Below are 14,092 nucleotides of genomic sequence, written 5' to 3' on the forward strand. Positions count from 1 at the left end.
GAAGTGACCACTGCTACCAGAAATATCACGGTGTGATGGGTAACAGGTGTGACGTCAACTCAAAGCAGATGATAGTTTAGGTGATATTCATTTTAAAGGCATTATTTTTTTCAGGTTTTACTCTGAGGAAGTGAGTTTGTCATTTGATGCAACCAAGATGAAGTGGTCTGTGCTGCCATCTACTGACATTAAAGTGCAACAACAGGCTGCCCACCTCTGAGTCTGCAGCACTCAAGGTTTAATGTTTCCACTTCACACAGGATCAGGAGTGCTCAGCTCTTTACAAGAAAATCTCTGTCACACACTGAACACCACAAAAATATACAAACAAGTTCACAAGTTTTATTTCATTACAATCATATACACTCACTGGCCACATTATTAGGTACACCTTCCTAGTACTGAATTTGGTCTTTTTTTTTTTTTTTACTTTCAGAGTTGCTTTAATTCTTCACAGCAGATTCAACAAAGTGCTGCAAACATTCCTCTGATGTTTTGGTTCATGTTGACGTGACATTATCACACAGCTGCTGCAGATTTGTGAGCTCCATGATGCAACTTCATCTCAAAGGTGGTTAGTTTGTACTGAACTTCAGCACCAATGAACCCACAGAAAAAGTAATTGTACAGTCATCATCCTCTCAGAGTGCAGACAGCCGTGACTCTCAGTTACTGACTCACACCTCAGTGCTCTGTGGATGAGGTCAGCGCTCAGCCTACAAATATGCACAGTACACACTTTAAATACAGAAGTCCTGTTTCTCATCCATCAGTCATAACATCATCGTACACACTGATGTCTATATCACAGCCAATGTGGGCCACAAAAACAAAAGAAGATGAAATTCTGAGGCCACATCTGGAGCACTTGCAAAGAGATACAGAAAGACGTGGAGCCGGTACAATTATTTCCAAGAAAACAGCGAGAAATGCAGTCAAAGAGCCAAGAATGGACCAAAGTCACACCTGAGACAAGTTTCTCCGTGCAGGAGGAACGTTAAAACAATCATCACCAACAAAGGCTCAAAGGATGTTCAAAGGATTAAAAACATTTTCAGTAAACATGCTCAATACTTTTGACATTTCTTATCATTACAGATAATTTATGGACATCTATGGTTTGATTGCTTTGCATGTGTGGATTGGATGTTGTTACCAACACCTGGTGAAAATTTCAATCACAGTAATCAGCAGAGATTTCCCACTGAAGCATAAACTGCACTGACATCAGTGACAAAGATTTCTTTGAAAAACTAGAAAAACAAGCATTTCAGTAATCAGTCCTTCAGGAGATGAAAACTGGAGTCAAGGTCTCTGTATTGGCTTGAGAGAGAAACTGTTGCACTGTTGCAATATTCTGTGAAAATTTAGTTTTAGAATATTTTTGACAAAAGTTTTAAATGTGAATTTCAAATGTGAGTTCTGGATCAAATAAGACCTGAAGGCTTTTAACCTGCTCACACAGGTTTAGTGGAAGAGTCTGAAGTTTGTTATGAAGTTTCTCTCTGAGCTTCAGAGCTGCTGATTAAACCTCACTTTTGTCCTGAGTGAGTTGGAGGAAGTTTGCTGCCATCCAGGAATTAATATGTAAGATGCCGAGAGATCTGACTGGCTCTGTGTCATCAGGAGACACAACAACATAAAGTTGTGTATCATCAGTGTACTAATGTGTACTGATTCTGTGCCTCCTGATGACATCACAAAGTTACAGCCTGTAAATGTTAAAAGCACTGGTCCCAGATTTAACCTCTGTGGAACACCACAGTTCAGTTTGTAGCTCCTGGATGAAGATTCATCAACACGTACAAAGAATCCTCCATCTGTGCAATTTAATCCAGTTAGAAACTCTCAGAGTCTCTATCAATGTCTCTAAGCGTCTGCAGTGATCCACAGGATCAAAGTCAGCACTGACATCAAGAGGAACCAACATAGATTCAAGAGTTTCTCTGACAGTTTGCGTTACATAAATCTCCAACCAAAACAGGTTCTGATATAAAGCTATAATGGTCCACACAGCAGCTCCGACCTGAACACATTCAGTGTGAAACACACTGGTTTATATTCTGTTTGTTCTCCTCGTGATGTTGCCCTCATACAACTATCTATCTATACGTATAAATATGTCATTTTTATAGTTAAACGTTTTTAACTAGTTTAATGTATTATCTCTCTCTCTCCTGTCATCCTATTTTCTTTCAGATCATCTCCTTCATTGCTTCTTCATCAGGAAGGATCATTCTTCCTTTTTTTAGAGATCACGACAGCGACCACAACAATGATCACAGCAAGTAACAAACCAAAAGCTACCAGTCCAGCATGATATCTTCTACCAATTTCATCCTCCTTCCCTCCATCCTCCTTCCCTCCATCCTTCTTCCCTCCATCCTCTGTGTGTCCTCCTGGCTGACCTGCAGGTGAGAAACAGGTGTGAGGTGTCAGCTGTCAGGTAGGTGATGAGTGAAGAACAGAACAGAATCAAACTGCTGTCAGACATTATCTACTGCACTCTGATCACATCACTCAGACCAGCTGCTTTCTACAAAGTCTCATCAACAACATCTTTAGAAACAAACATCAACAAGCAGGAAGCAGCTTCACCTCTGATCACACACACACTCAACTCTACTCACTCACCTGGAGGATCAACAACACTCAGGTAGATGATGCTGATGGGGTCAGTCTTCAGATGAGCTCTCTTCCTGCGGTTTGTTCTTCTCTGGACGACACGACACTCGTATGTTCCAGCGTCTACAGCTGTGACATTTGTCACAATCAAAGACACGTCTCTATCCTTCATCCATCTGTCCTGCAGATCCACCCGGTTCTTAAAAGATGGATGCTGCTCATCAGGATCAAACTGCCCATCCCGGTAAGTAAGGACATATTCATCTTTCAGGTCAGCTCTGCTCCACTCTACAACTAGGATGGGGATGTCCTTGTCTGGAGCTTGACATGGCAGAGTGACATTGTGTCCCGAGTCAGCTGAGATGACTTTCTGGTCTGAAAGAGGAAACACCACACAGCAGAGAGGTTAAATGGGTCAAAGTTCAAGTGTTCACTTTTACAGCAGATAATCGGAGTATCAGAGAGAGACCACTGGTGTCTGGTTTATAGTCGTTAAATCCTTTAAAACTGACCATCAGACCTGCTGCTGAGCACAATCTCTTATACTAAGTGCAGAAAATACAGATGAATGACACTCAGCTCCAAAATAGATCCCTAAACTCTGCAGTAAAACTAAAGTGAAAAATACATATTTCAGGATAAAAGAAGTATTTGTGTGTGTGTGTGTGTGTGTGTGTGTGTGTGTGTGTGTGTGTGTGTGTGTGTTTAGTATGCACTCTGGGTATGAGAATGTTTGAAAACAACACAGAGAGGAAAGTGTTATACAGTTTCCTGTCTGTAAAGACTTTCGTGAAAGTGTGTCTTAGAAATATGAAAAACAACCAATTACCTTTGTTTTCCGCGGTTGCGTGTGAGAAGAGATAAGCGCACAGCAGGAAAATCCACACTGGAACCACTGTTTTAGTCATTGTGTGAAGGGATTAAAATCCTCCCGAGGAGTCTTTGTAATGCTGATGCAACGCGGTAGGCGTGAGAGAGCGACTCTGTGCTCTGGTGTTATTAAAGTTCATACACAAAACTGATCGTCAGATGACGTATGTTGATCTGATTGGTTAAGACCCGTCCGTGAGGTGTAGTGTGTTTGTGTCTGATGACCCTGGGTTGTAGGCGATTTAATTCAGTTCACGTAATTTTCGGCTGGACGTCGAGAAGCATCGGTAAACACCGGCAGTGCACGCGCGGAAACAGCGGAAGTGGGGGGGGGAACCGATGAGTTGTTGGCTAGGCTAAAGAAAACAACCACTCCCCACACACCATATTCCTGACCAACATTAGATCGCAAGTAAACTGAAAGGACTGGAGCTGCTGATCGCTGATTTGACAACTTTATCCAGCTGCAGGGTGAGGTTTATTAGAAACCTGCTAATCCTAGAAACCACCGTGCAGCTAGCAGACAAAGCTAGCTACCGAAAGTGGTTGGACTGGTGGACGACTTCAGTGAGGAGTAGATGACATTTGGCTCTGGTAGAAACTCTGCACACACAAACACACAGGAGGAGAATATAAGCACAAATTATTATTTTTGGCTCTAATTAGTAAACACAGAGTGAGTCTATAACACTAGCAATGTGTTAAAATTGTGTGAACACAATGATGAGCCAGATTCTGCTGGCGTGATGCAAACTGTGTACCATTATGGAGACAGACTGGTCAAACTGTGGCAGAACTGTGATGGTTGCTGCTTGAAAAGAGCAGTGAGGGAACTGTGGCTCAGGTTTGAGGTTCACCCATCATCAACCAGAGGACAGTGGTCTCTGATGTCAATGGGATGAATAACTCAATTAAGAGATGTAAAGTGTACTTAAAATGAGAAAGGCAGCAAAGGGTAGCAAAATTATAAAAAACTCAGTTAATTTTGAATGTTCTAAAGAAATTCAGGACATTATTGTAAGAGGTAAACTAGAAGGGGAGGTGGTGACGCTAATCAATCTCTATATTCCCCCTGAGAGCAATCAACAAAATATGACTACTTACAACAGTCATGTCAGAATCTGAAGGGACAGTGTTGTGTGCAGGAGACTTTGTAGTATACGACCATAGGATTGATACAACAAGCATGAATAGAAGCAAAAACAGCCTGGTGAGAATGGTTAATACCTTTATGAAGGAGCAGGGAATGGTAGATGTATGGAGGGAACATCATCTGCTGGATAAGGAGGATACACACTACTCAAAGACTCACAACACTTACTCAAGAATTGACTATGTCTTAATGAACAGATGGGATCTATATAGAGTAACTGAATGCAAAATTGGAGGGGCAGATATTTCTGATCATTGTGCCATGTGGAGAGAGGCGATCATGATTATCTCAGTAATCCTTAAAGAGGGAAAAGTCACTGAATATTGTATCAATTACAGACTCATATCGGTACTCACTGTGGATTACTAAATATACACATCTATAATTGCTAAACAATATGGGGCAATTGTGACAGATCTAATTAATGATTAATTAATTGGATACAAACAAAAAAGGACAGTGCAGCCCTAATAGGCCTGGATGCAGAGAAGGTTTTCCACAGTGCAGATTGGAGCTTTGGAGCTTCCTGTACGCCGTGCTTGAAAGGTTCGGCTTTAATGACGGTGCTGTGATGTGTATCAAATCTATTTACTAATCTGCGACAGCTGGATTGAGTACTCATATTAAACATGATCTAAACCGATGGTCAACTCTTCCACTAGACTTTTTTAGTGCAAGAATCACAACAATAAAAATGAGTATCCTCCCACAGCTATTGTACCTTTTCCAATCCCTGCCAGTGAAGATCCCAGTGGAAAAATTCAACAACTGTGACAGGCTCATCTCTAGATTTGTTTGGAACGGTAAAAGGCCTAGAATAAAATATTCAACATTAATACTGTCTAGGAAGCACGGTGGTGTGGGACTCCCTAATCTAAACAGCTCAGACTCTGGACTTCCTACTTACTTCCTACGTTACTGTGTAAAGTTTCCACACAGCAGCTGCTGCATTAGACAAAGTGAAAAGTTTGCCTTGTTTTCTCTTCATAAACAGGGTTTCTTGGTAAAGAGGAACTTCAAGCTTCAAATTACAGATACTCCTGTATGAAACTTTATCTTTAATCATCATCTCTCAAACTGCTGAAACTTGCACAACTGTCACTGAAGACTAAACACAGATTCACAACACAGAGAGGAGCAACCAGCAGCAGGCATGTTGTAATATTCATGGATACAGAGTTGACGTAATGTTCATTTGGTGCCAAGAAATGTGATCCCTGCTCAGATTAGCACCAATGTCACGTGGTGTTTTAGTACTCTGATGCCACAGGAGTAAATGTGACACTCAGGAATTTGCTTGAGTGAGTCAGCAACAGAGAGTCAACAGTTCCTGTTGAACTCTACATGAATTTCTCCATTTTGTTTTCTGTGCTGTTTAAACAGGACAGCCCGGATATTTGATTTCTAATTCTTAGTCACACAGTTAAATACATTTGGTTTGATTCTTTAATCTGTGAGTCAGCAGATTCAAATCAACACATTTTTATTGTATTTATCCCAGAAACCCTTCAGCAAAGCTCCACTTTCTGCTTCCTTACACACAGGAAGTCTTTGAAAAACTGTGAACCAAATTTAAACAGACTCACTGAGTCACTGCTTAACAGTCAAACAGTCTCTGGTAATGAATCACACAGAGGCCACAAAATATCACATTCAGCTTCCACTCCTTCATGCAGCTTATGTCTCTCTAAGGAATTATCTTTTTAACTTCAGTTCAGATGCTTCATCTTCTGTGAATTCGGAATAAAATAAAAAACAAATCGGGTTTAAACTAACAACAAAAAATAAACATTCATCTGATCATTGTTAACATACACAGTGAGCAGGTTAGTCAGGACTGTGTTCACTGATACGACTCCTGATTGACATTTCTGTCACATCTTAGACTGATATGTGTGTTTATCCTCTAAAAAGGACATCTGAAGATTTGCATGAAGAAAAACTAAATATCCATCCATTCAATTCCGCTTATCAGGGTCGCGGGGGCGCTGGAGTCTATCCCAGCTGTCATAGGGCGAGAGGCAGGGTACACCCTGGACAGGTCGCAGGGCCAACACACAGGGACAGACAACCATTCACGCCAGAAGCCAGAGTACCCGGAGGGAACCCACACAAACACGGGAGAGAACATGCAAACGCAGAAAGACCCTGACCTGATGGTGGAATTGAACTCAGGACCTTCTTGCTGTGCGGCAACAGTGCTTTTTTTTTTTTTTCTCTTTTTTTTAAAAAAAGCCAAAAGTCATTGTAAACCCTCATTATGAACACAGCCACCCACTGATCCAGTGTGGAAATCTCATTCTTTGTGAGCCACGTGCTTGACTTATGTTGGGTGGATTATGTTTCCTTATTGTCTCAGTCTTATGAATTAAGTTTGTAATAAAAAATTAAATGTCATAAAAGTGGGAAAGAACAATCATCTCATTCTCATGTTCTTCATTACTGTGTCCCTGTAGGAGCATGCTCTGCTGCTTGGGCCTTATTTGGTGTTTTGCTTTCCCTGAATGTTGTTGGTGCTGCAGCATGGTACTTTTATAAACATGGATGTTTTCAAAGGTATTTCATATATTAACTTGCATGTATCTAATATCTAGAATAATATGTAGTACTTCTCATTTTAAAGCTTATGTACCTCTAGAGACCTCTACAGGCTGCCATTAGGAATCAGGATGAAATCCTTGAACACATTGTCAGGCCCTACGCTGGTTCCGTTGATCCTGGTTTCCTCCTCTTGTACAATAATGCCTGACCTTAGTAGGCGAGAATATGCAGGCAGATGAAAGAATTGGTACTAATCACCCAAACCCCTTTGATTTTCAGGGTAGCGTTGAATTCAGCCCTCTGTAGGTAGATCATTTTCATTTCTATTAAACAATGTGGCATCCATTTGTTCCTTACACATTACCCAGTCCATATCAGTATAGATATGCAGATGATTTTTTTCCAGTATTATAAGGGGCCAAGTCACATTTTTGTTACATTCTGTAAAAAGGAAAGTGCACTAGTTACTTTGGTGCAATAGAAATACAAAACGTTCTCTCCACCTGTCCAGCACATTCTCCTCATTGTCTAGGTTACCAGACTGTAGGTAGCTCAGAGGCTGTAGTTGCTATTCTTAGTAGGGAAACTGTCATGTGTGGTACCCTCAGTGGTCTTGAAGAAGCAGTCTTTGGTCCAACAAGAATCCAATTGTGTTAGTCTACCCCAATTGAACCACATCCTACATGGCGTTTCCTGGCTTTATAAAAGTGAATCCCTGGACAAATATATTGTAACTGAAGACAGATGCAGTAAAAAGACTCACTGCCTGCAAAGTATTCGGCAAAGTATTCAGACTTTATTTATGATTGAAGGTAATACAGAAGTTTTGTTCAAATCCTTCAGTTGCAGCTGAGTCTGCAATTAAATTGTACCTTTATTGTTTTATTTCAAATCTACTGTTCTAGTGTGCAGAGGCTAAATTTTAAAAGTTGATTTAATGTCCACAAATTTGCAGCCTCTGTGAATACTGTGTCACTATTTTGTACGGTAGGAGGTCTTTAAACCAACATGGTGGCAAGCAGCATGACACAAAACGTCTTTTTTTGCCTGTCCTGTTTGGCTCTTTTGCCATCAGAATGATTGTCTAAAGGCAAAGAAAGATGCCCAACGGATTTACTTTACCAAATTGACCATCCCAGCCTTGCCGTAATGGTCCATTTGATTCACCTTTTATTGTTTATTTTATTTTCACTTGCTGAATACGGGACAGACTTGACTGGGGGAAAGAAAGAGAAAGAGCTGAGAAGAGGGACGGGGGAAAAGGGCAAAAAAACAAAAACCAACAGAATGGGCAGAAAAAAAAAATGCATATATCGATCACCTGGTGGCACAGTGGTTAGTACTGTGCAGCAACAGTGCTAACCACTGTGCCACCGGGGTTAGCACATTTTTAAACAAAATCTTTAAGAATGTAGTATAGTAGTTTAGTTTTTCATTTTTAGTTCTGTGAAAAAGTAAATAAAAAATATTAAAACACTTTAAATAAAGAAAAACTTGCCTTTTTAATCATTTTATTGCGTGATTATTTATTTTGTCCTATTTTTAGCAATTAAATATGTTGTTTGTGTTTTTGTTTCTGCTACTTTGATGTTTTATGTTTTAGTTTCTGCTGTATTTTTACAAGCTAAAGAAAATCAAAGAGACCCTTTTACAAACAGTTGATACTGACGGCTCAAAAGCTGCAGAACTGCATTCCAGATACAGACAAGTAGATTTACACTACAGTCAAAGGTTTGGGAAACCATTTCAGGTGATTACATCATGAAGCTTACTGAGAGAAGGCCAAGGGTTTGCAGCACTGGCAACAGCGAGCCCTGCAGCACAGGATTATTTCTTCAAGTAAAGGCTGATAATAATCCTTAATACTGGCCTTCTTTGATATATAATAAATTAAATTAAATTAAAATGTAACCTCCAGAGCTCCTAATGAGCCTGTGACTGTAAGCAGAGAAGAAATTGGAGGTTGTGGTTTGCCATTCAGCTTCACCTCCCCCTCCTCTGCTGTCTCACAATAGGACACTCAGAAAGATGAAACTGAAAATTTTCTGTGGAATTTCTGTAGTTAATACAGAGAAAAAAAAGAGTCATCAACATGACTTTAGATTGCATATCAGTAATTTGATATGCAATCTGAACAGAAAATATAGAACGGAAAATATTTCTTAAATATGGAAGTAAAACCCTTTGTGACTAAAAGTTAAAACTGTGTTTCACTCAAACTTGTGTTCAGCGCTGGTTTCAACACCTCCCCCACACCACAGAAACAGCAGGACGCTGCCTTGTACACAGAACAAAGAGTAATTTTTCTTTAGCTCACACATAAAACAGTTGAAGTAACACAGTTTTACTATTATTTAGTGTTAGTCTCAACATATGCAGACTCAATCTATCTATATGATTCATCTACGTGGTACTAAAACCACATTGTCACACATGACAGCTACAACAGCAGCATAGTGCATGTTTGCATTTGATTCGTTTGCTGTCAGCTTCCCTCTAAAACTGCCTCCATGTTGCACAAAAACTGAATTATGGGGGTGGAGTGTAAGTACTTTCCTGTGGGGCTCAGCTGAACTCAGTTCTGGGACTTGAAATCAATAGCAAAGGTTTATTTTAAGACAAACACCCCCTTTCACTTCCATGTAGAAAATATGCTATTTATTTCACTCATACCAAACTAAAGAAGCCTTAAAGAATGTCTTTAACACTGTCATGTGACTCACATGCAAACTCCAGTGTCACATTTCACTGTAGGTGGAACTCGCTCTGAGAAAGCACACACAGCCATGATGACTGTCTGTGTGTGCTTGTTTTATGTGTCATCGTCCCCTATAACCGAGCACAGCTCATGATAAAAGTCTGGATGTTGTATAACTGTGTTTGTATACATAAGCAGAATATAGAACTACACTATTGCCTGTTAAACATTATTTTAATCATCTCTGAAGATGAGAAATCAGTAAGGAGACACCATGAATTAGTAAAGTGCACAATTTGAGTAAGAAGCTGTCTGACTTGTTGCAGAAGAAGAAGCAATTTTGACAATGAACTAAATAAAGTGGAGGGTGTAGTTTGGTAACAGTCTGTCAGGTTGGATGTTGTTATATTTAAGACTATTTTTTGCTCATTTGATGTCAGAGATACTGAAAAATTTAAACAGGAAGTGAAACTGATTGTTACATTTACAGAAGTCTAATGTGTAATTTGAACAAAATAATTGTAAAACTCTGGTGAACGTAGTTAAATCGTGTATGATCTGGATGAAATTCAACAACTTAACAGTTGTGAAAATTATTATTGTTGAGGTGACGTGATACAATATAGTAAGAGTGGTTAGTTGCTTCACATATCACAAGATCACATGAAATTTGAAACCACAGGTAAATCATTTCAGTTACAAGAGGCAAATTTAGCTGCTGTTGCCGTTAAAAGTACTTAAGTGAAATAAATATTATGACAACGACTTTTTTGAGAGGAAAAATGGAGAATAGAGGAGGTGAAGGATAAGTCAGGCAAATCAGTTCCACATATCTTAGTAAAACTTGAATGATTTAAATTTCAAATTTGATGCAACGTTTGTGCTGATATCATATTTACTGTCTCTTCTTTGTGTTGTCTGTTGCTTCAGTGCCAAGATAATCTCAGAGCAAATAAATAAAAGTAAATTCTACTGAAGCTTTTTGCAGTTCATGGGATTTCATAGTTTATTTTATTAATTAATATTAATTCATTATGAATCTGAAATTTAAAAACACTCACAGAGCAAAAGAAAGTGGTCAGGTTAACTCAGGCTTTGCTGAGCTGATTCAACATTTCTGAGTAAAACCCAGTTTGATTCTTTAGAGTCTCTTTGCACAGTTTAGTGGAACCACTTAAAATAACTTGATACAAGTAGTTTCAAAAATGTTTATTTTTTACTTTACATAACTGTAAAACATTAAAACTTTGTATTATTTTAACCCTGTTTTTATGTGATATGAGTTAAAGAAAAACTAACATCACATATAAACTATTTAAGAACAATTCAGCCTACGGTGGTTTTAAAATGTTGGAGCTGAATAGTGAGTGTGTGTGAATTACAAAAGTTCAGCTCTTTTCTAAACATAAGCGCAGTCACTTCAAATCTATAAAACACAAACAATAAGACATGTGTAGACATGCTTTTTTTTGGAGGTAAATATCTGGATTATTATCAGTACACTGCATGCTGAATCAGTTTGAATCCCCACAAAAAGGCTCATAGAAATATCTGAATTCCCACCTCTGACACACAATCCTATCATCGTGCTCATAAACAGAGCAATAAAGTGGTTGTTTCTGAGTCCATCAAAGGCAGATGTGGGACATATTTCAACAGTAGGTCAAACTAAGAAAGAGCAAACTGTGAGACTCTCAGAGACTTTGAACCAAGGAAACACAGAAGAATATTTAAATGTGACTGACTTTGATCCACAGCTCAGTTTGATCAAGTTACAGAGCCAAACTATGTCTATGAGTCCTACAGACATCACATGACATCCAACCAACAGACCAGGTTTCATGACAGCAGGACTAGGTGTCAAATTCAAGGTTAAACAATTCAAAAGTAGGAGAGACACAAATGTGCAATAACAGAGTGTCAGAGAGAGTTGCACTGCCTTTGACTCATAAGCACTGAGTCATAGCACAACAGACTGAAACAGCTGGAGCTGTTGTTTTTTTCTTTGAGTCACAGAAGAACACTGTAAAATGAATAAATAAATAAAAAGAAAAATAAACAGTGGGAGAGGTGAAGCTGAACTTTAAGCCAAAACCTTTCTGCATTTAGTTTGATTACAAGATTGAGAGAAAGAATTTATCATTTTACAAACAAAGTAAATTATCTGCATAGAGTCTGACCCAAGAGTCATTTAGTTGTCAGCCCTGCATTAATCTGACAGGTCAGGTTACAGGATACCTTCAGATTCACATAGAATTCAATTCAATGTGAATAGAAAACACTTCCATCAGCTTATAAAACCCATGCATTAGTCAATTACAGCACTGGTCGCTTCTTGGCACTTCAAATAGGATCAAACATTCTTGAAGAGAGAAACGTTGTGATTTCACCTTTGAGATTATCTGTGTGCAGTAAATACTTGATGCAGAAGCAGTGCTGCGCTTGGAAAGAGTGGAAAATTCCATCCTCAGCTTTTCATTGACTCACAAAGATTCATGTTCAGTAGTTAGAGTTATGCCACACCCACTGATTGCAACATTCAGTCATACAGTATACAGTAATGTGGGCAAGCTGTCATGCTTCCTGCCTGTAGCTTGCTGACAGGTCATTAAGACTGACAAAGTGGAGTTGTGGTGTAATACCGACATTACACCACAACTCCACTTTGTCAGTCTTAATGATATATATATATATATATATATATATATATATATATATATATATATATATATATATATATATATATATATATATATATATTTTTTTTTTTTTTTTATTACAATTTCTATTTGCCTTTCTAGTTATGAAAATAATTTACTAAACATGTCTGGGATTTTTACACAAAAAAACTATAACTACTAGAATTTTAAGTTTTTTTGTTGTGGTAATACAAAAACATAAGTAAATTCACACACATACGGTTATACTGAAAAGAGTGTTACCAAGCAAGGCAAAAAGAGAAAAAAGGAAAATTCAAAAAGGTTTTATACTGTTTTGTACTTATTGGGCTACATCTTTATTATATAAGCTATACAGCACATACAATCAAAATTGATGATTTATGTTTAATTATGTGCACTAAAGATATAAAGTTAGACTATATTTATATGAAACATGTGTATACTTACTGCATTTACCAAATGTAACACCTGTCTTTTTTATTTTTTTAAACAGGCCTTTGCATTTGCCACCACACACACACCACTGTATCACACAGAGTATAAAGTATCTCCAGTTGCTGTAAAACTGCATTTCATTTGTGTCATTTTGTTTTTAGTAGCCTGCATCTGTGTAGCAAAACATATTTCCGACCCTGTAATCAATAATTTGCTGGTTTTTTTCCTTTATCATAAGAGGCCAAGCTGCAGTATAGAAACTTGGAGAGGAGGTCTGGTTAAATGTTGTCTGCCGTGTGTACATGTGTGATTTAAAGAAAGATTTGAGATTGTCACCATGTAGTGAATTTACCTAAAAGTAGCCCAAAACATAAAAAAATGAAAAACTAACAAGCTCTTTCATACAGGAGGAAAAATCCAATAACAAGAAAATAAAGGAGACACATAAAGAGAAGGACCTTTGTCCACCCTCCATCCCGTGGACGGTATCTTATTTATTCTGTCTTTAATCTTGTTTGTCAATCATTTCATTTATTTGGTAGTTTTTAATTTAAGACTTGTGACTTTTTGTTTTGATTTTTTCCTTGGCGATAAAATATTTCTCTAAATACCTGCCTGTGTATCTGATATGTGTGCAGTATCATCTGCTACTATTCGATCTTGCTCAATTGAATGCACTTGTGTGCATGTAAACTGCATTCCTGTAGTAACACAGGGAACAGCTGTATTAACATTAACGTTTCCAAATTATATGAACACGTTGCTTTACCTGACTGACACATAAAAGATCTGATCACTTGGTGTTAAAAATAATATTAAATAGATACTTCCTCTTTGTGCTCAGCGCACATTAACTCAGAGACAACCGAGCGCATATCAGTGCACAGTTTAAGGAACGGTGCACATGAAGTAAATGTAGGTTTCCCATTATCAGAACTGTGGAGAAGATGAATTAGGAATAATACATCTTTACAGCTTGCGCGATACAACAAAACTGTTTTTGATGCAGGAGTGCAAACATGTTTAAGTCACGCCGCTTCAAAGTGAAGCAACAGGACACTGCGATGCCTGCTGTGAAAGGCAGAACTG

At 38.4% G+C, this 14,092-nt stretch overlaps 2 protein-coding genes across 3 annotated transcripts in view; both read right to left on the bottom strand.

The window, feature by feature from the left end:
- The window catches only part of LOC309695170 (uncharacterized protein), a 41,830-nt gene extending 39,024 nt beyond the window's left edge, over positions 1 to 2,806 (bottom strand). The window contains exon 1 of the mRNA XM_082515667.1: positions 2,635 to 2,806. Coding sequence (XP_082371793.1) covers positions 2,635 to 2,797 — 163 coding nt within the window. The 5' untranslated portion in view covers positions 2,798 to 2,806. The remainder of the gene's footprint in view (positions 1 to 2,634) is intronic.
- An 81-nt stretch (positions 2,807 to 2,887) lies between these two features.
- LOC309696007 (butyrophilin-like protein 2) overlaps positions 2,888 to 14,092 on the bottom strand; it is a 48,588-nt gene continuing 37,383 nt past the window's right edge. The window contains exons 1-3 of one of the 2 annotated variants that reach the window (XR_014273298.1): positions 4,723 to 6,845; positions 3,455 to 4,098; positions 2,888 to 3,000 (exon numbers count right to left, since the gene is read on the bottom strand). Coding sequence is in view for 1 of the 2 variants with exons in the window: in XM_082517039.1 (XP_082373165.1) it covers positions 4,025 to 4,098 (74 nt within the window). In the remaining variant the exon portion in view is untranslated. Of the gene's footprint in view, positions 3,001 to 3,454; positions 4,099 to 4,722; positions 6,846 to 14,092 lie in introns of those variants that run through there. The other variant, XM_082517039.1, reaches the window with a different exon arrangement.

Source organism: Aulonocara stuartgranti (genome assembly GCF_965226115.1).
Source record: "Aulonocara stuartgranti genome assembly, chromosome: 3".
Taxonomy (NCBI): Eukaryota; Metazoa; Chordata; class Actinopteri; order Cichliformes; family Cichlidae; genus Aulonocara; species Aulonocara stuartgranti.